This window comes from Equus caballus, chromosome 30 (genome assembly GCF_041296265.1).
Source record: "Equus caballus isolate H_3958 breed thoroughbred chromosome 30, TB-T2T, whole genome shotgun sequence".
NCBI classification, from domain to species: domain Eukaryota; kingdom Metazoa; phylum Chordata; class Mammalia; order Perissodactyla; family Equidae; genus Equus; species Equus caballus.
This window is the reverse complement of record NC_091713.1, coordinates 11,211,672-11,238,219: the sequence shown is the minus strand read 5'-3', so window position 1 is coordinate 11,238,219 and position 26,548 is coordinate 11,211,672. Positions and strand designations below refer to the sequence as shown.

General features: G+C 42.7%; 2 protein-coding genes and 1 long non-coding RNA gene across 9 annotated transcripts in view; all 3 read left to right on the top strand.

The window, feature by feature from the left end:
• The window catches only part of EXO1 (exonuclease 1), a 41,598-nt gene extending 39,060 nt beyond the window's left edge, over positions 1 to 2,538 (top strand). For all 6 annotated transcript variants that reach the window (XM_023632468.2, XM_023632467.2, XM_070255642.1 and 3 more), the window contains one exon: positions 1,827 to 2,538. In XM_023632468.2, coding sequence (XP_023488236.1) covers positions 1,827 to 1,962 — 136 coding nt within the window. In that variant the 3' untranslated portion in view covers positions 1,963 to 2,538. The remainder of the gene's footprint in view (positions 1 to 1,826) is intronic.
• Positions 2,539 to 16,299: 13,761 nt separating this feature from the next.
• On the top strand, positions 16,300 to 18,659 carry LOC106782895 (uncharacterized). Of its 2 annotated transcripts, none has more exons than XR_001380269.3 (3): positions 16,300 to 16,370; positions 17,064 to 17,177; positions 18,349 to 18,659. It is a non-coding gene; the product is annotated as an uncharacterized lncRNA (long non-coding RNA). The 2 variants fall into 2 exon arrangements; XR_001380270.3 differs by having other exon boundaries at positions 16,322 to 16,841.
• A 609-nt stretch (positions 18,660 to 19,268) lies between these two features.
• LOC138921523 (microtubule-associated proteins 1A/1B light chain 3C-like) lies at positions 19,269 to 25,300 on the top strand. Its single transcript, XM_070255745.1, has 4 exons — positions 19,269 to 19,296; positions 21,821 to 21,891; positions 22,166 to 22,335; positions 25,069 to 25,300. The coding sequence occupies exons 1-4, from the start codon at positions 19,269 to 19,271 to the stop codon at positions 25,298 to 25,300; spliced, it is 501 nt and encodes a 166-aa protein (XP_070111846.1).
• The last annotated feature ends 1,248 nt before the right edge of the window (positions 25,301 to 26,548 follow it).

Here is a 26,548-nt window from a genome sequence, read left to right as displayed (position 1 = left end):
GATTCTTCTATCTGCTTCTGTGTTTGGTTGTTATATGTTGCTTGGTTGAAGTACATGAAGAAAATCTGGCCCCACACATATTTGTAGTTGGAAAATGTATATTTTAATAGCCTTTATACTTAATTATAAATTTTCCTCTTTGATACTACACCAAAATTCAACAAGTGGTGGTCTCATTAAAGGTTAATTGCAATGTAGAATGTGAAGCTGTGTCGATTGGCTGTTCATACCCTGTTACACTGCAGTCCGTGGTCCATCCTGCACCAGGAGTGCATCTTTTCTCGTACATGATTTTATAACCTTGTGCATTGGTCTTTTGGAAAATACTAGTTTATTGACTTGTGCTTATCATCCACATGTTGACACATTTCATTTTACAACATAAAAAAACTACAGTCTTATCAACAAAGCCTTTAAGTATTGGAAAGCTGTCAAGTGGCAGATAGAAGTTTTTGAAAATTCTATTTTCACTTGAAAGCCTGAATTGTGTCATTGGCAACAAATGCTGCTAGTTTGTTTTCTTTGAGGTAACCAACAGGCTCTCTGTTCATTTTAGAGAAGCTGTTTGCCAAATACCTAAATTTGATAACCATAGCATCACAGTGCTTTCACTTCAGGTAACCATCATCCTAAAGGGTGCAACCGAAGTGCCCATGTGTGTTTTCCATTTTGTCACACAATATTAAGAAATTGAGAGGGTTGAGAGTTAATAAAATTAATGATTTTTACTGCTTCATCAAGAATGTTCTTAAGTGAGATGGACTTCTTCTTAAAAATTTTTTTGTGAGGAAGATTGTCGCTGAGCTAACATATATGCCAGTCTTCCTCCTATTTTATGTGGGATGCCTCCACAGCATGGCTTGATGAGCAGTGCTAGGTCCATTCCTGGCGTCTGAACCTGCGAACCCCAGGCTGCCTAAGCGGAGCATGTGAACTTAACTGCTACACCACTGGGTCGGCCCCAACTTTTTTTTTTTAAGTGCAAGTATGTGGAGCTGGGGAATACATGTACTGCTAGTGTTTCTTGTACAGTCTGGTGCTGCTGTCTTGATTTGTGCTAAGTTGCCAGCAGCTTCACTCAGTTCTGTTTTGAATCATCAGTACAAACATCAGCCCAGTGGAAAAGGCAGATAAAGTCTAAATATTACTGTGAAAGTAGTTTTGCTCTTGCAAACCCCCTTTCAAGGGCCTTGGAAACTTTTAGGGGCCCAGGGACCATACTTTGAGAACTGCTACTAGAGGGAAATTAAGGGCACAACAGGGGCTGGATGCAATCTTCCTCAAAAAGAAGGATGCAACGGTATTCTTCAATGCCTTTTAGAAAAAAAGATTTACGGGTGTTGAAGTTTTGTTGATAGGAGATAGAATTACCTGTGTTAGCTTCATAATCAGATGAATTTTTATAGACTTAGAGCTCCCTTCCAGCAAAAAAAAAAGAGGGAGAGAAGGAGGAGTGAAAGACAGGGCTTAAACGTTTGCTCATGCTTCACTGATGTTGGTTCTTAGCTAGACTTGAGAAGAGCGCTAAGGAGAAAAGAACTAAAGTTTCCTTATTGGAATCATGCTGCCTTAGCTAATGTATATTTAGCAGTGGCCTAGCACCTCCTTTGAAAGGTGATTTAGAAGGCAGGAAGGAGAACTAGGAAGCAAAACTCACATTTTATTCTCAGAGGAGAACCTGAATGCGTCATAGAATGAAGTGAAACAGATTCTGCAGTAAAGGCTCTTATCCTCCTCATGTACCTGTATTTTGTCCAGGTAGATTATACTCTAATAATCACTACCCTAAAAACACCAAATTCATTTTAATATATTATATTTTGCAGAGATTCTGAAAAGCTTCCTTCCTGTAAGAAGCCCCTGTCTCCAGTCAAAGATAACATCCAACTGACTCCGGAAGCAGAAGACGATATATATAACAAATCTGAATGTACGCGTGTACAGAGAGCAATATTCCAATAAACTCAGGCAGCTGGGAGGCGGCTTCCCTCAGGAGAAGCTCTATCAATTTGAAGTCCTGTTTGGGAATGAGGCATTTACCAGTCTAAAAGATTTGTTCTTAGATCTATACCATTTTTTTTAAGTAGAGTCCATTTTGTATATTAACTGTAATTGTTTATTTTGTTCAGCTTTTTATATTTTCATAAGAAGCTAACTAGAGAAGTAATCTTATCTTTGACAGTTCTTGGGAGTTTTAATGTTAATTGGGCAAGTCTCCTAGAATTTATAAAATCTACTCTAAGGATTTCTATAATGTTGTCAAGAGTGGTAAATGAAAACCACAATTAATGTAATCATTTTATCCTAAGGAAATTAATGTATTTCTCCAAGCTTTAAATTTTTCCACCTGCCTTTCCTGTCAATCTTTCAGGGTTGAATTGAAAATAAAGCTGCTGGGATAGGAGGGGTGGTGGGAAGGGATAAAGGTCATTGCACAAGTGGAACAGGGCCCTGTTATCCCTGAAGCGTTTGCTTGGGTTACAGACTGACAGTGAAGGAAAGTTTCTTTCAGCCTCACATAAAAGGAACTACTTACGTCATTAATAGTCTCAAACTTCAAGATAGCCTCGGTTTTTCTTAATGTCTTTTTTGATGTATGGGCTAAAAATCCTTGACATATGTTTAAAGCTAGTGTCCTGGGTACACTGTAAGATACTGACGCTGCAGGATCTGTGATGTGTACACTCTGCAGAGAAACAGGCAGAGACCTGGAAAGGGAAGCAGGTAGACAAGTGAGATCTGACAGGAAGTGAAGGAGTTATAGAAAGGTGTCTGGGATGCAGACGATAAAGGAAAGGGACCCGGAGTATGGTAATTTTTATGTGAGATTTTGTAGAGGATTCTTGGATAAAGAGGTCAGAATGGAACAAAAAACATAAAGCTGTAAGAAACAGCATAAAAATTTGAAAAGAAAAATTAAAGCCAGTCTAGAAAAGACCAAATCCAAAGAAGAAAAGCAAATTTGACTTCTCCGTGAATGTTGTCTGCAAATGTCTATCTCCCCACCCGTTTCAAATGCCAGAAATGACAGAAAAGCAGTAAAACATACTGTAAATCCACAAAGGTTAGCAAGAAGAAGAGACATCAGGGAAGGCAACAGATGGGTAAGTGGTAAGTGATTTAGCAAAGAAATGACCATTCATTTCTCCAGGGACAGAATCCAACAAGAGCCAAAAGTTTAGATGGGTTCCATAAATGGAGGCATCACGCAAGTTCCCCTGAAGCCAAGGGTTCCTGCAAAGCTGAAGCTGAAAATGGGATTGGATGAAAAACTTTTGAAAACAGCAGGAGAAAGTAAAAGGGAAGATGGCAGTAGTGCCAAGTGTTTCAGTCTCCAAATCCCACGTAACAGCAACTGGATAGCAGAATCAAAAACCTATGGATGACACTGCAACAAATTTAGGTGACATGGTGTCCTTACATCCTAAGTTATAAGTGGGTGAGGACAAGCCACCAACAGCCACAGGACCACAGGACGGTATTGGCCTCCATCCAGGAGAAGCAGAGGAAGGCAGCAGGGCATCGAGGACCTAAGAACAGAACTTGCAGGAACCAATGCAATATAGCAGGCCAAACTGGAAACGGCATTTGAAACCGGGAGGGGCTCGGCCCTTCCAATAGTGAGTGAGTGCAGGGGCCCCGGAGTAATGTCTGAAGGCTGAAGCGTCTAGTCCGTGTGAACTCTCGAAGCTGATGGGCCCACTTTCCCAGGCTCCCTTCCAGGACTGCTTTTACTTTGGGAGTAAAATCAAAATTGAGCAGGAGACAAAGGAAGAGAAGGTTAAAATGCAACTGGAAGAAGGAACAGTTGACCAGGAAATCTCAGCAGAATGTCCTATTTTTGAACACAAAATAAAGCTCTGAAGTTCAAGAATCTCTATGAACCATGCTTCCTTCTCAATGTTTAGGAAAACTAATTTTACTTTAAAAGAAACCACAGAAAAGTTTTTAGATCAATTGTTACGAAGTTATTTTAATTTTTTACAAAAAGCAGAATAAAGTCTGTACAGATGATAAAAATCTACCATGGCCCAAAGAGAAGATCAAAACTAGTCTATTTGAAATTGTGTTAAAAGATTTTAAGAAAATGATACAAGCTATACGGGATATTTAGAATAAGGAACAGAAGCAAACACTGCAATTAATGCCCTAAAAGAAATAGAAGGTAAAACAAAATGGAAAAAAGACTTCCAAAGATTAGAAAGTGACAAATATTGAAGATAGGGACAGAAGGTCCAATATACAGATAATAGGAGTCTTTGAAGGAAAAATAAAACACTAATTCCAGAAAACTCCTAATATAAAAAACCATTTGAAATAATATTTTTATTTTTTTATTGAGGTAACTGGTTTATAACATTGTATAAATTTCAGGTGTACATCACTATATTTCAACTTCTGTATAGACTGCATCATGTTCACCACCAAAAGTCTACTTTCCATCCATCACGTAGACATGTGCTCCTTTAGCCCTTTCACTCTCTCTCACCCCCTTGCCCTCTGGCAACCACCAGTCTGTCCTCCATATCTGTGTGTGTTTATCTTCCACATATAAGTGAAATCATACAGTATTTGGCTTTGTCTGACTTCACTTAGCATAATACCCTCAGGGTCCATCTATGTTGTTGCGAATGGCAAGATTTCATTTTTTTATGGCTGAGTAGTATTCCATTGTATATATACACCATATCATTATCTGTTCATCCATCGACAGGCACTTAGGTGGCTTCCAACTCTTGGCTATTGTGAATAATGCTGCAGTGAACATAGTGGGGCATATATCTTTTTTAACTAGTGTTTTCATGTTCTTTGGATAAATACCCAGAAGTAGGATAGCTGAATTATATGGTATTTCTGTTTTTAATTTTTTGAGGAATCCCCATACTGTTTTCCGTAGTTGTGCCAATTTATATCCCCACCAGCAGTGTAGGGGGGGGGGGGGGTCTCTTTTCTCCACATTCTCTCCAATACTTGTTTCTTCCTCTTCTTCTTCTCCTTTTTTTTTTTTTTTTTTTGGAGGAAGATTAGCCCTGAGATAACATCTGCCAATCGTCCTCTTTTTGCTGAGGAAGACTGGCCCTGAGCTAACATCTGTGCCCATCTTCTTCCACTTTATATGTGGGACAGCTACCACAGCATGGCTCGACAAGTGGTGCCATGTCCACACCCAGCATCCAAACCAGGAACCCCAGGCCGTAGAAGTGGAACATGTGCACTTAACCGCTGCATCACTGGGCTGGCCCTCTTATCTTTTTAATAACAGCCATTCTGATAGTCATGTGATGATATTGTCATTTTGATTTGCATTTCCCTAATAATTAAGAGACGTTGAACGTCTTTTCATGTGCCTGTTGGCCATCTTTATATCTTTGGAAAAGTGCCTGTTTTTATCCTCTGCCCATTTTTTGATCAGGTTGCTGGGGTTTTTTCTTCAGTTCTAGGACTTTGTATATCTTGGATGTTAACCTCTTATCAGGTATGTGGTTTGCAAGTGTTTTCTCCCATTTGGTAGACTGTCTTCATTTTGTTGATGGTTTCCTTTGCTATGTAGAAGCTTTTTACTTTGATGTAGTTCCATTTGTTTTTTTTGTTGTTGTTTCCCTTGCCTAAGGGAACATATTCAAAAAGATACTGCTAAGACTGATGTCAAAGAGCATAGAGGCTATGTTTTCTTCTAGGCATCTTATGGTTTGAGGTCTGTAATCCATTTGAGTTAGTTTTTGTGTATGGTGTAAGATAATGGATTTCTTTCATTCTTTTGCATGTGGCTGTCTAGTTTTCTTTTCTTTTCTTTTCTTTTTTTTTTTTTTGAGGAAAATTAGCTCTGAGCTAACTGCTGCCAATCCTTCTCTTTTTGCTGAGGAAGACTGGCCCTGAGCTAACACCCGTGCCCATCCTCCTCCACTTTATACGTGGGACACCTACCATAGCATGGCTTTTGCCAAGCAGTGCCATGTCCGCACCCAGGATCTGAACCGGTGAACCCTGGGCCACTAAAGTGGAATTTGCGAACTTAACCACTGGGCCACCAGGCCAGCCCTGTCCAGTTTTCCCAACACCATTTATTGAAGAGACTTTCCTTTCTCCATTGCACGTTCTTGACTTCTTTGTCAAAGATTAGCTTTCCATAGATGTGTGGCTTTATTTCTGAGCTCTCGATTCTGCTCCATTGGTCTGTGTGTCTGCTTTTGTGCCAGTACAGTGCTGTTTTGATTACTATAGCTTTGTGGTATATATTGAAGTTGGGGATTGTGTACCTCAGCTTTGTTCTTTTTTCTCAAGATTGCTTTGGCTAGTCAGGGTCTTTTGTTGTTCCATATAAATTTTAGGGTTCTTTGTTCTATTTCTGTGAATAATGTTGAGATTCTGATTTGGGTTGTGTTGAATCTGTAGATCATTGTAGGTAATAATATGAACATTTTAACTATGTTGATTCTTCCAATCCATGAGCATAGAATATCTTTCCATTTCTTCATATCTTTGATTTCTTTGAACAGTGTCTTATAGTTTTCAGTGTACAAATCTTTCACATCCTTGGTTAAATTTATTTCTAGCTATTTATTCTTTTTTTGTTGTGATTGTAAATGGGGTTGTATTCTTGATTTGTCTTTCTGTTAGTTCGTTGTTAGGGTATAGAAACACAGTTGATTTTTGTATGTTGATTTTGTACCATGCAACTTTACCATATTCATTAGTTATTTCTAATTGTTTTTTGATGGATTCTTTAAGGTGTTCTATATATAAAATCGTGTCATCTGCAAAGAGTGACAGTTTTATTTACTTTCCAATTTAGATACCTCTTATTTCTTTCTTTTTTTTCTTTTTTGGCCTTATTGCTCTGACTGGGACTTCCAATACTATGTTGAATAAGAGTGGTGAGAGTAGGCACCATTGTCCTGTTCCTGTTCTTGGAGCAATAGCTTTCATTTTTTTCCCATTGAGTATAATGTTGACTGTGGGTTTGTTGCCTTTATTATGTTGAGGTACTTTCCTTCTATGCCCATATTACTGAGATTTTTTACCATAAAGGGATATTGAATCTTGTCAAATGCTTTCCATGCGTCTGTTGAGATGGTCATGTGATTTTTATTCTTCATTTTGTAAATGTCGTGTATCACGTTGATTGATTTGTGGATGTTGAACCATCCCTGCATCCCTGGAATAAATCCCACTTGGTCATGGTGTATGATCCATTTAATGTATTGTTGTATTCAATTTGCTAATATTTTGTTGAGGATTTTTACATCTGTGTTCATCGGTGATATTGACCTGTAATATTTCTTTTTGTGTTGTCCTTGTCTGATTTTGATATCAGGGTAGTGTTGGCCTTGTAAAATGAGTTGGGAAGCATCCTGTCATCTTCAGTTTTTTGGAAGACTTCAAGAAGGATAGATATTAAATCTGCTGTGAATGTTTGGTAGAATTCACCAGAGAAGCAATCTGGTCCTGGACTTTTGTTTTGGAGGAGGTTTTTGATCACTATTTCAACCCCTTTACTAGTGATTGATCTATTCAGATTCCCTATTTCTTCTTGATTCAGTTTTGGGAAGTTGTATGATTCTAAGAATTTATTTCTTCTAGGTTATCCAATTTGTTGGCATATAGCTTTTCATAGTATTCTCTTATAATCCTTTGTATTTCTGTGATATCCATTGTAATTTCTTGTCTTTCATTTCTGATTTTAGTTATTTGAGACTGCTCTCTTATTTTCTTAGTCTAGCTAAGGGTTTATCAGTTTTGTTTATCTTTTTGAAGAACCAGCTTTTAGTTTTAGTCATCTTTTCTATTGTCTTTTTGTCTCTTTCATTTATTTCTACTATGATTTTAATTGTTTCCTTTTTTACTGACTTTGGGCTTTGTTCTTTTTCTAGTTCTTTTAGGTATACTGTTAGATTTTTTATTTGAGATTTTTCTTGTCTCTTGAGATATGCCTGTATTGCTGTAAACTTCCCCCTTAGTACCACTTTTGCTGCATCCCATATATTTTGTTTTCATTTGCATTTGTTTCTGGGTATTTTTTGATTTCTTCATTGATCCAATGATTATTCAGCAGCATATTATTTATTCTCCACATATTTGTGACTTTTCCAGCTTTCTTCTTGTATTTGGTTTCTAGTTTCATTACATTGTGGTCAGAAAAGATGTTTGATATGATTTCAGTCTTAAATTTGTTGAAACTTGTTTTGTTTCCCAACATATGGTTTATCTTTGGGAATGTTGCATGTACACTTGATGATAATGTATATTCTGCTGCTTTTTGATGGCATGTTCTGTATATATCTATTAAGGACATCTGCTCTAGTATTTCATTTAAGGCCAGTGTTTCCTTGTTGCTTCTCTGGATGATCTATCCATTGATGTTAGTGAGGTATTAAAGTCCCCTATTATTATTATGTTGCTCTCTATTTCTCCTTTTAGGTCTGTTAATAGTTGCTTTATATGTTTTGGTGCTCCTATGTTAGGTGCCTGTATACTAATGAGTGTTCTGTATTTTTTGTGTATTGTCCTCTTATCATTATATAATGTCCATCTTTGAATCTTATCTTCTTTGGCTTGAAGTCTATCTTGTCTGATATAAGAATGGCTACATCTGCTTTCTTTTGGTTTCCATTTGCTTGGAGTATCATCCTCCATCTCTTCATTTTAAGCCTATGTTTGTCTTTAGAGCTGAAATGGGTCTCCTGGAGGTAGCATATTGTTGGGTCTTGTTTTTTAATCCCCCCAGCCACCCTGTGTCTTTTGATTGGTGAATTCAATCCATTCATATTTAGGGCAATTATTGATATATGAGAGCTTACTAGTGCCATTTTATCTTTTGTTTTCTGGTTCTGTATTTCCATTGTTTCTTTTTCCTTATGTTTCTGTCTACCATTTCAGTTTGGTGGTTTTCTTTGATGTGTTTCTCAGATCCCTATTTTTTGTCTCATGACTCTGCTCTGAGATTTTTGTGTGTGTGATTACCATGAGATTTATATAAAAGATCTCATAGATTATATAGTCCTTTTTCCTATTCCCCTTGTTTCTTGTTGTCACAAATTATCCCTTTTTGTGTTGTGAATTTGTTACCAAATTGAAGTGATTATAGTTATTTTTAACACTTTCTTCCCCAGCCTTTATGTTATAACTAAGTGTTTACTAACCTATTCTGATACAGAGTTGCAATTTTCTGATTCTATCACTTTGCTTAAGGCTTTGCATACCTTTGCCTTTTTGTTTCAGGTAGGAGAGCTCTTTTCAAGATTTCTTGGAGGGCATTTCTAGTGGCAATGAACTTCCTCAGCTTTAGTTTCTCCGAGAAAGCCCTTATTTCTCCTTCAGATTTGGAAGATAACTTTGCTGGGTAGAGTATTCTTGCCTGACAGTTTTTATCTTTCAGTATTTTGAATATATCATTCCACTCTCTCCTAGTATAGAGTTTCTGCTGAGAAATCTGCTGATAGGCTAAGGGGGACTCCTTTGTAAGTTATTTTCTTCTCTTTGGCCATCCTTAATATTCTTTCTTTGTCATTGAATTTTGGCAATGTTAACATAATATGCCTTGAAGAAGGTCTTTTTGTGTTGAGATAATTGGATGTTGTATTAGCTTCATGTACTAGTGTTTCCTCTTTCTTCCCCAGATTTTGGAAGTTATCGGCTATTATTTCTTTAAATAAGCTCTCTGCTTCTTTCTCCCTCTCTTCTTCTGGGATACCCACTATCCTTATGTTGCTTTTTCTAACTGAGTCAGATGTTTCTCATAGAATTTCTCTATTTTTAAAAAATATTAGCTCCTTCCTCTTCCACTTGAATCATTTATGGGTTTCTATCATCAGGCTCACTAGTTCTCTCTTTCATATGGGCCACTCTATTTCCAATATTTTCTGCTTTATTCTTCATCTCATTTATTATATTCTTCAGCTCCAGAATTTCTATTTGGTTCTTTTTCAGGTTTTCAATCTCTTTGATGAAGTACTCCTCTTCATTAATTTTATTCCTGAGCTCATTGAACTGTCTTTCTGAGTTTTCTTGTAACTCATTGATTTTCTTCATAACAGCTATTTTGAATTTTCTATCAGTTAGATTGTAATCTTCTGTGACTTCAAGTTTGGCTTCAAGAGAATTGTCATTTTCTTTTAGTTTTTCATGGTGGTTGATGAGTTCTTCCTTTGCCAGCACATTTGTGATAGCAAGCACCTGTCTTATTTGGGTAAGATTCTATTTACTTCGGTCCTGAGCTGCTGCTTGTATTTGAGAGCCTGCCCTTTCCACCTTCCACTGCCTCTGCCAGAGGCATTGTCAGTGCCCTCCTTGTGCTGCTTGTGCCTTTGAGGTTGCTGTGCTTTGCTGCTTATGATGTCACTGTAATCATGGGTGTTGCCACTGGGGTGACCAGGCTAGTGAACACCTCTGCTGCTTCTGGCGTTGCCTGAGTCATGGGTTCCCTGACTGTGGTGTGGGGAGGGGGAGAGTGGGACAGGGTCTGGGGTGACAAGCACCTCTACCACATCCAGTTTGTTCAGTCTTCAGATGCCACTGCTCCAGCTGGGAGAGCTGAAGTTGCAAATGCTGCTGCAGCTGTGGGGGACCAGGCTGTGGGCTCTGCTGTTGCTTACCTGGCTCTCCACAGGCTCTCTGCCATGTGCACTGTTGCCACCAGGTTTTCTAGAGATGCTGGCACTGCTCTGCCAGGGACACTGGGTTTGTAGTGTCACCACTGCTGCCATGTGGGCCAGGGTCATGAGCAACACAGCCGCCACCATGGGGGTTGTGAGCACCACCACGGTTCCTGGATCCTCAGGTCATGGACACCACTACTGCTGCTGGGGTTCTTGGGTCTTGTATGCAGCCCCCGCTACTAGAAGGGCCTGTGTTGAGGGCACTGCCACCAGAAGCCAGGGAGGGAGCTGGACCCCAAGTATTGTTGCAGTTTCCAGAGCCTCCTGTCATGGGTCTTGCAGTGGTTCCTGGCACCTCCAGGAGCATGGGCTGTCTGGGTTCCTGGGGCCTCCTTTCACAGGCATTACTGCAGTTCCTGGGGCCACAGATCAAGGTGCACCTGCAGTTCCTGGAACCTCCCATCTTGGGACCTGCTGCCCCTGTTCCCTTGATTCCACCACCTCCAGGAGGTCCAGTCCTTCCACTTTCAGATGTATGGATATCTCAGGTGTGGTGTGCCGTGCAGAGTCCTTTGTTGGTCTATGGATGGCCTACTGGTTGTAACTTGAGGGGAGAGACAAAGGGAACAACGCACTCCACTGTGATGCTGACATCACTGGTCAGAAATAACATGTTTAAAGTGCACTTATAGCTAAGATTATTGACCCAAAACAGCTAACACCAAGACATAACTAACATAAAGTGACTATTCTTTAATGAAAGAAAAGATCCTTCGGGTAGGTAAACACAGCAGGTAACATATAAGAAAAAGAATTACGTGATCATCAGACTGTTCTACAATTATACTTTATACTGAAGAAATGGAGTAAAATTTTAAAGATATGCAAGGAAAAATTGAAGGAAAATATTTTATATCCAAAAAAATGGACTTTCAAGTATAAAGGGCACAAACTTATCCAACTAATCCAATTTGGGAAATATTATTCCCTTAAGCTAGGAATCTATCAGAAAATGAGTTCCATGAGATAACCAAAATGACTAAAGAAATAGCACCATAAAGACTGGTAGTGGACATTAAACAAATAATAACTTGTACAATTGAAAAATAGAGTTAAGGGGCCAGCCCTGTGGCCGAGTAGTTAAGTTTGCATGCTCCACTTTGGCGGCCCAGGGTTTCACCGGTTCAAATTCTGGGTGTGGACATGGCACTCATCAGGCCATGCTGAGGCAGTGTCCCACATGCTACAACTGGAAGGACCCACAACTAAAAAAAAAAAAAATACCCAACTGTGTACCAGGGGGCTTTGGGGAAAAAAAGGAAAAATAAAATCTAGAATAAAATAAGAAAAATAGAGTTAAGGGAGAGTGTGGTATGCAATGGCTGTGTCCAGAAGACAGAGGCAGTACGACTAACAGGAAGAGATGTCCAGGGACATTTGGTTTAGATGGTGGCAGTTTGATAGTATTGTCACTTTAGGACTGTTGTGTGTATAATGTGGGATAAAGTAAATGAATATTTATGGGATATTTTAATTCATCTCTAATTTTCTTGAGAACCAGGATTCTTGATGTGGGGAAAAGGAGATACAGATATAATACAGAGTGGGTTAATGTTTTTTAAATCCCTGTAGTTATGAATTTGAATTAGAAGTACTGATAGAAACATAGATAAAATATTTAGGTATGTATATACACACTGTATATATATGCATATGTACTACATATATATATATACACACTGAAGAGACCTAGAAATAACCAATCCAGTATCAATAAGCATCTCTCTTACTCTGCTTGTAGTCTTCAAATACTATTTTTCATTAAAAGAAATCAGAGCTTCTTGGTAAAATAGTCTGGCTGGAAATGTAAAAGATAAGCCTGGACTATCTTGTTAACACAGAAGTGATCACAGGTTACTCTGTAATTTCAAAAAAAATTAGGATCCAACTTAAAGAGGCTCCCACTGTCCAAACATGAGAAAATTTGGTCTTGAAAAAGCATACTAATTACAATTTATTGAAACCCATCATAAACATATTAAAGAAACTTATCTTCAGAGAATGACAGAACATCAATTTACTATCTTGAAAATGGGAAAATAAAGGAGAAATATCAATCATTTTTCCCGTCTTTCCTCTGAACTGTACCACTGGGTAACCAAACAGCAGATGAATGGAGGGGAAATCTCTTTTTAGAGTTCTAACTAACAAAAAGAAAGATAGTATCACCATTTTGCAACCCCCAGTGGACCAATGGATTTAGACTTTAAGCATCAGGAGTGGTTAATATCACAAAAAGACAATCACACATTTCATGCCTCTGAATGAAAGAACTCAGCATCCTCCACAATCTTGCAGGAGATTGGAGATGAGTCTGATCACACTGCTGGATGATCAGAGGAACGTGAGTTCCTCAGCACAAAGTGTCATTAGCAATTCCAGACTGTGAGAAACTACAGGTTAATACCCTGGGATTTTCAACAGACACTTTGTAAGGAAAGGGATGGGGAGGGAAGTTCTATATTAAAAAATGGACAAAACTAAAGTAGATCATTTAGGGATGCACACTTTGGTGATAAAAAATAGAAATGCATGAGGAAGCGATAAGTATAGAATTCAGGAGAGTGGTTACTCCCGGGGGTGGGGAGGGCACTGGATTAGGACAAAGCCAGTCGGGGGGATTCCGGGAGTGGCTGGCAGAGCTTTTATTTCCTGGGTGGTGTATTTTATGACAGGGTTTGTCTTACAGGAACATAATAGCTTATTAAGCTATCCATACCATAAGGTAAGGTGTTAGCCTTATAATAACTTATCAAGCCATTAGCTGTTTTGTATGGTTTTCTGCACTTTGTTTTACAATAATTTTTTTAAATAGTACTAGTATTTCATGAAATTGAAGATGTAAACTGTAAGATGCATCATTGTTTTAATATCATTGAAAGAAAAAATCCGTTATATTGACACCCCACCAACTTTAAGACACTATTTTCAAAAATGTTGCAATGTGTACCTTAAAATAGATGAAATGTAGCAACTAGACACCACAGATCCTGTCCCTCATGCACAAGATGAAGCAACTATCCTCACTTCCCAAAGACCTGAGGTTTCCTCTGGACAGCTGGCACCAGACAGCCTCTGATCTTAAAGGTGGGAGCACAGCTGAGGGAAGGTGAGGCACGGGGCTGCAAAGAAGGGAGAAAGTGAAGCCAAACTGGACAGCATGCCGCCCGTCCCAGGGCCCTGTTTACCTCCTGTTCTCTCTTCTCCTTTTGGGATTCTAGTTACACCACGTTAGACTGCTCAAAATTCTCCTGCAGCTCTTATGCTGTTATGTTTACTTTCTGTTTTTCCTCTATTTTTCCTTTTGTGTGATTTCTATGAACCCACTTTCAAGTTTGCCAGTTCCTTCCTTGGCTCTTCATCTCTGCTTTTGTGTGTGTGGTTTTTTTTATTTCTAGCATTTCTATTTTGCTTTTGTAGTTCTGATCTCTCCACTGACATTTCACCATCTGCTCATGCATATCATCCACCTTTTCCACTAGAACCTATTAACCACAGTTATTTTAAATTCCTTTTCTGATATTTCCAATATCTGGGTCATCTCTGAATCTGGTTCTGTATCTTGTGTCTTTGACAGTGTTTTCTCTTTCCTTGCTTTTTTTGTGTGTCATCTAGTTTGACTGAGTGCATCTGTGTTGATGTAGATGGTAGTGACTGAAGTAAATATTTATGTTTGGAAGCGGGCGTGCCTCTTCTGCTACTAGGTGGTCAGAGTGGGGCATTGCTAAAGTCTAGTTAGGAGTTTAAGTGGGTTGGGTGTGTTGTTGCTACGATCATCAGAACTGAACCCCTGACTTCATATTCCTCTAGTGTTACCTTGTGGTTGGCGGGGGACCGGGGTGGGGGATGCTATGGTGCCAGGGTTTTGTTGTTTTCTTCAGTGTTCCTGTTCTATCCTGGGTTTTCACCTTCCTTGTGCACCTGTTGCTCAGAAGGGGCCTCTCTCCACGCCCTTGCCCCTCCCCAGCAGTAGGCTGCTGTTGCTTATTATATGATGCTTGTTTAATGATTAGATGCAGCTTTGAGGGTAATGCTATTATTAAACGTGTCAATTATATTAAATTTTACAATCCACTACACAATAAAAGCATTATCCATCTTTGCTTCTCAGCTCCCAGCAAGATCCTGGCGACATGGTCAGCATTCCACATTCTTCTTATTAAATGACTTGTAGCCGCCACACACTGTATATCATCCAGCACCTGAACTCTTTCCAAACACAGTTGATATCAAACACTTGTTGACGCACGATTCAGGGGAGGCAGGTAGGAGTCAGAAGCCTTGATCTGTAACTCTGACTTACCTAAAACTCTACGTGACTTTGGGTAAAACACTGAACATTTATTGTCTTCTTTCTCACAGGACAAACATGAGGGGTTGACCTGTAACTCAGAAATTGCAACTCCAGAATCTTGTGAACTAAACACAATAAATTCTTTGATTTCTGAGTAACCATTTAAAGACTATTCCAGAAGCTCCACAAGAGGGCAGCTCCTCCACATTCCTTAACGTCTGAAAAGACAATCCAAGCACCTTTAAGTCTATTCTAAAAAACCATCCACTTATAAATATTTTATTTTTATTTCTTTTAATTATGCAAGTAGAGCACAAATATATTCCCACTTATAAAAATTCCAACAGTAGGGGCCGGCCTGGTAGTGTAGTGGTTAAGTCTGCACACTCTGCTTCGGCATCCCAGGGTTCACCGGTTCGGATCCCCAGTGCAGATCCACATACTGCTCATCAAGCCCTGCTGAGGGGGCATCCCACATACAAAACAGGAAGATTGGCACAGATGTCAGCTCAGGGCAAACCTTCCCCACCAAAAATAAATAAATAAAATCCAACATTACAGACCAACTTCAAGTGTTTGTGGATTAATATTCCCAACCCTAATCCTCTCCCCTGGGTATTTTACTTTATATAAAGTTTTGTTTTCTGTGTTTTTTTTTAAAACATGATTTCTGCAAGTAACTTTTAAAAAATCCACATATGATTTGAACATCTTTTGCTGTTATTATACATAGATTAATTCATCTTTAATTACTCTAACTCCGTAAAATGCGTGTCATGATTTACTTCTTTTTTTTTTTTTTGAGCAATATCAGCCCTGAGCTAACATCTGCTGACAATCCTCCTCTTTTTGCTGAGGAAGACTGGCCCTGAGCTAACATCCATGCCCATCTTCCTCCACTTTATATGTGGGACGCCACAGCATGGCGTGCCAAGTGGTGCCATGTCTGTACCTGGGATCCGAACTGGCGAACCCTGGGCTGCTGAAGTGGGACGTCTGAACTTAACGGCTGAGCCATGCGGCTGGCCCTACTTATTTCTTAATGATTTTATTTTTTTCAGTATTTGAACAATGTTTCATCGAATATTTCAGTACTGCATTTTGAAAAGAGTAAGAACCTCACAAGATTTTATGGTAATTAACATTTTAAAGCTAATTTATTAAGCCAAAGTAGGAATTTTTAATAATTTTACTAGCCACAAAAATATATGAAGCCAATCCACAGAAAAGGGACTGAAAGAGGGAACAACTCTTGAGAGCCTTCCTGGGAAGCCTTTGGGGTCGCTCCATTCCGTGCTGTGGATCATTCCGGGATTCCGTTCCTGCTGGCCGTTTCGCAGGTGTGTTTTTGTCTCAGACTCCAGTAGACCTAAGCAACAAACGGCCCAGTTAGTGCAGAGAACGGAGACAAGGGAGGAGCGGTGAGCACGGCGCCCGCGGTGAGGGTGGGTGCTGGGTCTCGGTTTCCTCGGTACCCTCTGCAAGGTTAAGGAAGTGCTCGCTGGGAGTGGTCCAGAGCCGTCTGTATTTCATGTGCACAAGAAAAGTCAAATATGAATATGTCTGCGGATATTCATGCAAAATGCGTTGTACCTACAGCAAATAATCCTTGAGAAAAGGATGGGCCCCTCTTTGGGACCTTTTTAGGATGTGGAACCTGACCGGACTTGAGTGGGATGTGTGAGAGGGAGAGAGAGGAGAGGCGGGGCGAGGCAGGGAGTGCATTCTGTGTAGGACTTCACGCGATCAAAGCCAGAGAAGGGCTGCCCAGACTATGTTTGCAGAAAAGTGAGCCCAGCTGAGCCGTTTCACAGCTTGCACTGTGGGGCGTGAGCCGGTGGAAATTCAACTAGGGAATAGACTGCAAAAGGTCTTGGGGCAGCCAAGAGTCGGTGAGTGGTTCCTGAATGGCCAGTTTCTCTTCCTGTCCCCATTCCTACGTCTGAAGTTCCAGTTCTTGCATGTGAGTGGGTAGTGGAGGGAAGGCATGGGGAGGCCAAGAGTTAGCTCCAGTCAGAACGCCCGCTCCCAACCTCAATTCACTGTCTTCATTACATATCACACCAGTCATCTTACTTTTACTCGTGTGTTTATTTTATTGTCTGTCTCCCCAGAAAGCTCCATGAAGACAGAAAGACGGTAACTACGATGACTGCTCTTCACTGGATCCTCAGCCCCTTCCACAGAGCCTGTAACGGGACAAGGATCTAATAAGTCTTTGTTTTTGAGTGAGTGGCTGAATGAATGCAAGTATATTGCTGTGAAGTCAAAATAATGATCTCCTTTTTTACGAAAGCGGAAACAAGCTCAGAGAAAACAACTCCTGTGGTAGCCAGCATTCAGGACGGCCCGATGATCCCGGCCTCCTGGCTTTCGTGTCCCTGCACAGTTCTTTCCCACGATGAATAGGGCTCACTTGTATAAATGGAATGGAAATGTATAAATTGTGGAAATGACAGCGTGTCTTCTGAGCTAGCTTATAAAGCACTGTAGGGTCTCACTTATATGTAGCATCTAAAAAATCCAGGGGCTGGCCCTGTGGCTAAGTGGTTAAGTCCACACACTTTGCTTCGGCGGCCCAGGGTTTGGATCCTGGGGGAGGACATGGCACCGCTCGTTAGGCCCTGTTGAGGTGGCGTCCCACATCCCACAACTAGAAGGACCTGCAACTAAGATATACAACTATGTACTGGGGGGATTTGCGGGCGAAAAAAGCAGGGAAAAAAAAAAAAGAAGATTGGCAACAGTTGTTAGCTCAGGTGCCAATCTTTAAAAAAAAAAAAAAGGTACAAACTTCCAGTTATAAGATGAATAAGTCCTGGGGATGTAATGTACAGCATGGTGGCTCTAGTTAACAAGACTGTATTGTATATTTGAAAGTTGCTAAGAGAGTCAATCTTAAAAGTTCTCACCACGCACACAAAAGAATGGTATCTATGTGAGGTGATGGATGTGTTACCTAACCTTAGTGTGGGAGTCATTTCACAGTATATACATATATCAAATCATCACATTGTATGCCTTAAACTTACAGAGTGTTGTAAGCCCATTATGTCTCAATAAAGCTGGGAGTGGGGCCAGCCCCACGGCCAAGTGGTTGAGTACACATGCTCCACTTTTGTGGCCCAGGGTTTGCCAGTTCAGATCCTGGGCACTGACATACACACTGCTCATCAAGCCATGCTGTGGTGGCATCCCACATAGAAGAACTAGAATGACTTAGAACTAGGCTATACAACTATGTACTGGGGCTTTGGGGAGGAAAAAAAAAAGAGGAAGATTGGCAACAGATGTTGGCTCAGGGCCAATCTTCCTTAGCAAAAAAATAAATAAACAAATAAATAAATAAAGCTGGGGGAAAAAATAGACACTGTGACTTCCACCCTATTCTTTTTCCAGATCATTTGCTTGTGGGGGAAGCCAGCTGCCATGTTGTGAAGACATTCAAGCAGCCTTTATGAAGTGGTTCACATGGCAGAGAACTGAGGGCTCCTGCCGGCAGCCAGCGTCAACTTTCTGGCCATGTGGCTGAGCCATCTTGGAAGCAGATCCTTCAGCCTGGTGAGGCTTTGGGAGGACTCCAGCCCTGGCCAACAGCTTGACTGCAACTGTATGAGAGACCCCAAGACAGAACCACCCAGCTAAGCTGCTCCCGAATACATGACCCACATAAATTGTATGAGATGATAAATGCTTGTTGTTGTTTTAAACCACTAAGTTTTGGGGTAATTTGTTATGCAGCAATAGATAACTAATACAGCTCCCAAAGTTCCTATAACTGAGTTTCTCGGGATAAGGTCACATGGCAGGGGTCAGGCTGGAAAACTTCCCAAAGTGCCAGACCATCAGGTCATGATGACTGACTGGTGCTGTATCCTCCTCCCGGCTTCAAGGACTCTGAAAACGGAAGTTTCTTAGGCGGCCACAGGGCCAATGGCCAGGTGTCTTCAGGAGTACATTACAGCAAACACAAGAGGTGCAGAAAGCAAGAATTTTCTCCAGATCTTAGAAAAATGGGCTTTTGTGTTTGAGCTCATCAAAGCCTGACACCTTCTCCAACCCAGTTTGCAAACTGTTTTGAGGCCCATACTAGGCTTATTTTTGCCTTCCTACTTGCCTGTGTCTGAGGGATGCTTTGAGGTCAGATCATCTTTTTTCATCCCCATGGATAAGACACAAACACCCGCAAAGCTGACTCACAAAAGGAGACTGACCAGTGCATTGTGGGAGCTGGAGGCAGGATCCTAAGACCACAAGATTTTTCACACCCAAGTTTTGTATTTGAAATTCAAGAATGGGACACATTAAGTTATAACGGAATGAGCATGGTTTTTGCGCTGTATAAACGTGAGTTCAAATCCCACCAGCTGTACAATCCAGACCATCTTATTTGTTTCTCTGAAATTCAGTTCTCTTTTTTGGAAGACATAATTGAGAAAATATGGGTAGTGATTAGCACAGTGTCAAATACACTTAGTAAGTGTGCTTCCTCCCAAATCTGAGGAAGGATGATAACAGTGATGAAAGAGTTTGTGATGTTGAGAAGCCAAGTCTGTTGTCCAGCTGACCTTGTCTTTTTCATGGACTCTGTGTCACCTCTCTGATCCTCAGGCTCTTCATCAGGAAAATGGCAAAAAAAAATAACTCACATTTATTGAGGAGTATGTGCCAACCACTGCTCTAAGTCTTTTTGCATGTATTAACTAATTCATTTGATGCTCACCGTCCCACAGGGAAGATATTTTTATTTTATACATGAGGTAACCGAGGCAGAGAGAGGGGTGTGTCCATTAGCCCAAGGGCACACAGCCATTAATGCACACAGCACACAGCCCAAATGGCGTAGCTCCCAGAGCTGACACCCTTTTTTGTGTGGACTATTCAAATATAAAACCAACAAAGAACATAGTCATTGCAGGAAAATAACAAACAATCATGGTGGTGGAGAACATTAGTGCTCACTAACGATAAAGGCCTCTGTATCAGTAGGATCGTATGACTATTATCCATCAACGGAAGGGGAGCGGGCCCTCAACAGGTATTGCTTTAAGCACATTAAGTCGGAGAAGTTTAAGAATGTGTCTTTTCCACCTATTTTCTCATCTGAACTTGTGGAAGGAAACGACTTTGAGATGACACACTTGCAAGTGTAAATCAACGTGTGTACATGAATTTCTCCTGGAATAGAACCAAATAAGAGAGCCCCCCAGCATGCATTGGACTGTGAAGTGGGTGAGAATCAAGCTTTTCTTATGTTTCACTATTGAATTCTGGGGTCTGTTTCTTCCTGCAGCATAGCATAGCCTATCCTAACTACAGAATCACTAAATGGTAGTAATGATTATTTTTCTCAAATAAAATATAGATAATCATGAAAGGAAAATATCAAAAAGTTGATATGATAAGTAGAATTCTTTCTTCTTGAGCAATAAGAAAGACATTTTGAAAGCCCAGGGCTCAAGGGATTGGTTAAATGATATTGGGAGGGGATGGGTAGGAAGGGGCCAAGAAGAGAGAAAAGAGAAAGTGGTGCTAAGGCAATCATGTCTTTGTGAAAGATGTGCCAGGGCCCTAAGTGGACCCAAGCCACCACCCCGACTTATTCCAGAGTCAGAGAAGCAGAGCATTCCTGGAGGAGCGGCCCCAGGGTCTGGAGGCCTCCTGAGAAACCCTTCTAACCAGTGGGGCCGTGCTCCCTCTCCACCCTGTGGACTTAAGGCCTCAGAGTGTGCTCAGCATCAACTGTCCCAGCTTCCTAGGCAGGAGGAAAGGCAAATTTTTTTTCAACAGAGATTCTTTAATAGTTAAATAAAAACTAGGAATAAACTACTGCTTTTTGTTCTGTCCCTCAACAAACCTGGAGAACGTCTGGCCGCTTTCCTCTGTATCATCATCATCTGACTGAAGACTCTTCAAATGTCAAATGTCTCTGCAGGAATGGTGCCAGAGATGACCTTGGAAGATCACGTACCTCCTCTAACCTCGGAGGAAATACAAATGGTCCTGTTTATTCCCAGGATGGGGATGGGTCTGAACAAGATGGGGGGACTAGTGTGGGGATGAGGGGATTCGAAGTAAGGAGGGGGTCAACATCCGTAGCAACATTGTTTTCTATATGGGGAAGCTGAGTCACTAAAACCATCATAAATGCATAAAAGAAGCCTGATGGGGTGGAACCTCCTGGTCCAGGAACAAGGAGAACTGAGTCTGTCTCTGTCTGGTCGATCCTAGGCCTGCGAGTTAATTTTTGTGGACCTCACTTTCATCATCTTTTAAATGCAAGACCCTGAGTATGATAATAGCTGTCCTACCCACATTCCTAGAGCTGTAGAAATATGACAAAATATGTTGGAAAATTGCCGAGTAAAATAGTACTTTGGTACACACCTGGATTTTAACCGCAGTTTCACCTCTTTTTATCTGGGCAAATTACTCAACCTTTCTGGAGTATCTATTTCTTGCTGTGAAAAGCAGCAGCATATTTCCAGATAAAGTGACTCGATCTTCAATTTGCCTCATTACTACAGTATTAGAATGTCCTCGCACTGGGCTGTTTCTATACAGAGCTCCCAGCTTAGGCCGAAGGACCATGCTATAGTGAGGACCAGGGCACCACATTGGGAATCTTAATGTCTTTAGCAAAGACACATATTTAGCTAGTTGTGAGCAAAGTGACTTTTTCTGACCAGCAAGCAGGTGTTCCCTTTCCATCCTCAGATCTGACCTCCTTCTGCCCAGGGAGGGCGGGAGAGGCCTGGTGTCACACAGCCCCACTTAAGGGCCCCCTTTAGGCTCCTGCAGGGGGTTAGGAAGCAGCTGGAGGGATGAGCTAGGTCCTGGTTGTGGGATTTTTCTGTTTGTTTTAATTCAGGCGCAGGCACAGCTGTTGAAGAAACCGCAGACTCTGCAGAAAAGCGCGAGTGTCAGCCCCTTCGGCGGAGTGTCAGCCCCTTCGGGCGGAGGAAGAGCTCAGGAGAAGCTCTTGGCCCACCGTCTGGGTTCTGGCCCTTGAGGCAGGGAGGAAAGATATAGACTTCTATTACCTGCCATCTTCAATATTCACAGCAACCAGAAGAGGGGAAGTTGCTGGAATCTGGGTGAAGTTCCCCAGCGGGATCCCAGTAAGACTCCGCTGTGCTCCCTTAGGGGGGTCTGTGATGTCCTGTTCTTTGAAAAACTAAAACCCAGCCAATGGCCTCCTTCTTTCTGTTCCAAGTGCCTAAGACACAGAGAACTGAAGGCCCTGATTCAGAAGAGAGTCATGCTGACCCTCTTGAAAGGCGGTGGGGGAGCGCTCCCCAGGGAGCAGTTCCTGCCAGCGCTGGACAAGACCAAGTTCCTGGGCCCGCAGGGGCTGACCGTGACCCAGTTCCAGGGCGTCATGCGGTAGGGGACATGGAGCCCTCGGGGGCGTGTGCCCTGCAGCCCTGGGCCTTGGAGATGGTGGGATCTGGCAGCGTGAGAAGAGGAAGAATTTGTGCTTCACCTTTTCCCTTCAAGTGTGTCTTTAAAAAGGATGATCTCATGAATAACCAACTTTTAAAAGGTGGCAAGTACCTTGCTAGCAATTCTAATGACAGTGAGAGCTCCGGATATTGATGTAACAGCTGTTCTCTCTCTTATTTCAACATTTTACTGGTACTGAGTTGTAATGTCTGACTTCAGATTTCTCTAAGAATTTCCCAAAGGAAACTTTGGAAACTAGTCCAGAGAACCCTCTGGTTTCAGGTGTTTTAAAAGCCCAATGACAGCATTTTGCCCCTGGTATTCTCCCCCCTTGTGGCAGGGAGGGACGTGCGCTGTGCACCTGCGGGCATCACTGAGCACACGAGCCAGACCTTCCCCACATGCAGCCTCCACCAGCTCGGAACAAGGAAAGGCGAAGTGAAGCAAACGTTGCTGACTTTAACAATAAGGTTTAAGGGATTGAAGTTGTTACCTGCCAGCTGGACTCAATAAAAATGATATGAAACTAACAATAGCTGAGCGGGGGCTCCGTAAACCTGGCTGGTGCGTGAGTCTCCTGCGCGGGCAACAGCCTCTCACAGGTTTGGGCCGACGCAGATGGTTTCTTTAGAACCTTTGCGATGATGTTTTTGAGCTGTTAGAACACTCTGCATTGTCCTCAGACCTGCTAAGGGTGAGATTAATCCAGTGGAACGGGGGCAACTCAAGAAAAACCAAAGTCTGGCTTCGATCCCAACTCCTGTCAGGCTCCAGACTGCTGGGGGCATCAGTGGCTTCACCAGCAAGTGAGTGTGACCCCATTCCGTCCTTTTCCCGTGTACGGCGCCTCTCATTTTCCTACACTCCCCATTCTCCAACGCAGTAACGCGTTTAAGCGTATTGATACCTAGTGCTCACCACGCGTCAGACGCTGTGCTGGCCTCTGCGCATAGAATAATGCACGAGACAGAAATTCCTGCCCTGGACGGTTCCAGACCACAGAGTTCTCACTCTTGGGGGCTCCTGGACCTTAATGAAACGAGAGGCTGGTAGCAGAAGAAAGGAGAGGAAGGTGCAGTTTCTAAACGCAAGAGCTCATTGCAACAGGCTGCCTTCAGCTCCGCCCTTCCGGTGCAGAACAGACATCTGCCTGCCCGGGGAGAGCAGCACAATGGTGGGCGCTGGGTTATTATCTTTAGATTATCCAGACTTAACCGGATTCTGAAACTGTCTCCCCTCCCACGCACCACGTGACCTTAGCCTCTCCTCGAGGGGCCAGGAGTGCCCCGCTGTGCCCCTAATGTTTGGTGGGGGGCGGTTAGACAGGGTTAGCCATTACGGACAGACTCAACTCGCTATGCTGTCAAAAACGATTCAGAATGCCCGTGAAGTCCAGCCGGTACGGCTGCGCCTCTGCATCCTCATCCCAAGAGGAGGAACTTCAGACTTTCGCGCAGTAATTCCTTCCCGAACGTCCCGCAAAGCTGCTTAATTCATGTGTCAGAGCCCACAGCAATATACCTTCTCTTTGCACCACACAGGAATTCTGAACGTTAAATTCATAGCAAACGGAGACGGTTTTGCCCCGCATTTTCGAGCTATGGATATTTTTCTGGTTAGTGATAGAATGGCCTTGCAGTCTGAGCCGGTCTGAGAGTCCTGGGCATTTTAAATCCCAGGAAAGTGAACAGAGTCTAACACTCTCTCAGCGCCGCAGGGACACTGCAGAGAGATGGAGAAGCGCCTTGGGCACGTCCTTTAATTTCTTTTACTATTTTATTTTTAATTGTGAGAAAATACCATCTTAACCATTTCTAAGTGTGCAGTTCAGGGGCATTAAACACCTTCACCTCGTTGTGCAACCTTCACCACCCTCCGTCTCCAGAACTTTTTCAGCTTCCCACACTGAGAGCCTGTACCGCTGACTCGCCCTTGCCGCTCTCCCTGCCCCGCAGCTTCCTTCCCGTCTCTGTGAATTTGACTGCTCCAGGGACCTCATGAATGTGGAATCCTACAGTGTCTTTTTGTGACTGGCTTATTTCACTTCGCATAAGGTCCTCAAAGTTCACCCATGTTGTAGGATTTGATTGACAGAATTTCCTCCTTTTATAAGTATGTATATACCACGTTGTGTTTATCCATTCATCCGTGGATGGACGTTCGAGTTGTTTCTATGAGATTGTTTAACTTCCGTGCCGCGGATTCTTTATCTGTTATTAGGGAATCAAATAGGACGAGGGCTGAGGTTTTGTGCAAAAAGTTAAGTCAGGACCAGATACAAATTACTGGTTCAGCAGTGACTCCTGTGGGCAGACAAATGGATAGAAATGACACTTGGAAAGACTCCGGGCAGCGACGGGGCGGCAGGTGGAGGGCCTGTGCTTCTAGAGCAACGTTTCTCCCAGTGAGCTCCGCCTGCTTCACGACCCTGCAGCTTCCTGGGCTGCTTCCTGGATCTTCTCAAGTGAACTCCGGGGCTGGAGCCCAGGAGTCTGCACCTCCCTCAGGCCTCTCCTGGGCGGCTCTCAAGCTTCAGGAGGACACACTGGAGCAGGGAGGCGGGGCATCTTGGGTAGATAAGTTTACACTGGCCGAACCAGGGGAGGCTTTGGTCAGGGCCTGTTCCCTGCAGGCTGCATCCCCTTCCTGCCCCCTCACTCTCCTCCATCCCAGGAGCCGCATGGTCCTCGGGGCCACTGAAGCCTTTCACCTGCTGGTGAACCACAGGAGTGTGGCCAGCGTGAGCGTGACCGTGGCAGAGATCTACAGGGACTGCAAGGACGAGGACGGCTTCGTGTACATGACCTGCACCTCCCAGGAGGTGTTTGGGGGCTTGGGGTCGGCAGCCGCATCCTGGGGGCAGACCCTGCCATCCTCTCCAGCGCGTGTTGACACAGTCCTCTGACCACTGCCCCGGTGCTGGCGCGGGGCCTGGTTGCTCCTGCGTTTGGACGGTCTGGGCAGGGCTGCCTGCAGTGACGGGCACCAGCCACCACAGGAAGGCCAGCCACCCTGGTCTCCTTTTTTAAGCTCAGGCTCTTGTGCTCTCAATCTCATTCAGAAATTGTGCTGGCTCTTAGGAATTTTGTAAACAGTCCATCTTTTCTGAGTAAGAAACAATGGAGTCGTGTGGAGTCATGTCCACTGTATGATGGTTTTGCGTGGTGGGCTGGAGATGTGTTTAAGTGTCTTCCTGGAGGAGGCGGCAGGCCACCGAGGAGTCTGATTTCACCTGTGTGGGCAGGAAGGAGTCCCTGTGCACTGGTCACGGAGAAGCTCGGCCTGTGGCCGGGTCTCCGGAACCACGTGGAGCCAGTGGAGCTTTCCTGTGTCATTAGACAGGTTACTGGTGTATTTCCACAGCATTCACTCCACCTGGTTCTTCCCTCTTATATTCCTTCTGTCTGTCTCTGCCACGTTGATTTATGCCAAAGTTGCAACTACTAGGTTTCAAGTAATTTAAATGGTTAGTCTTCCTTAGAATAGAATTTTTAAAACAATAGCTTGCATTTAAGTCCTTATTATGGACCAGGCTTCATTCAAAGCATTTTATGTCTATTAATTCCTTGTAATCGTCCTGTGTGTTAAGTATTATTATTCCTGTTTTAACGATGAGGAAATTGAGTCAGAGAATGTCCAAGAAACTCACCTAAGTTCCCACAACCAGCAAACAGCAAAGCTAGGTTTTGAAATCAGGCAGTCCCGCAGAGAACCCAGGCTCCTAACTGCTCTGCCAGTCTTCCTGTCTAAGACGAGTTTCTTCACTTGCTGAGAACCTACCAGTGCTGTTACACTCTCTCACCAACCTGAGTGGGAGACGGGTGTAGACACATAACTGCAGAGGAGCTTGCTCATGTGAGAATAGTCAGCAGCGGGTGTGAGAGAGCCCGTATCGGGGTGCTCACCTGTGCAGGGAGGGTCTCGTCGGGAGGGCTTCTCAGGGGAGCACAGCTTGAGGATTCAGAGAAGGAAGACGCATTCTCGTGGGAAGGACTTCTCGTTTTGTTTGTATTCACTGTGGTGAGTAAACATTGATTAAGCATCTCTTGTGTGCCAGGCACTTCTGGGAGCTGGAGCTACAGCAGCCAACAAGACAGATAAGGGCCAGCCTCAGGCAGCTGGCTAGTGAGGGAAGAAAGAAAATGCAGAGAAG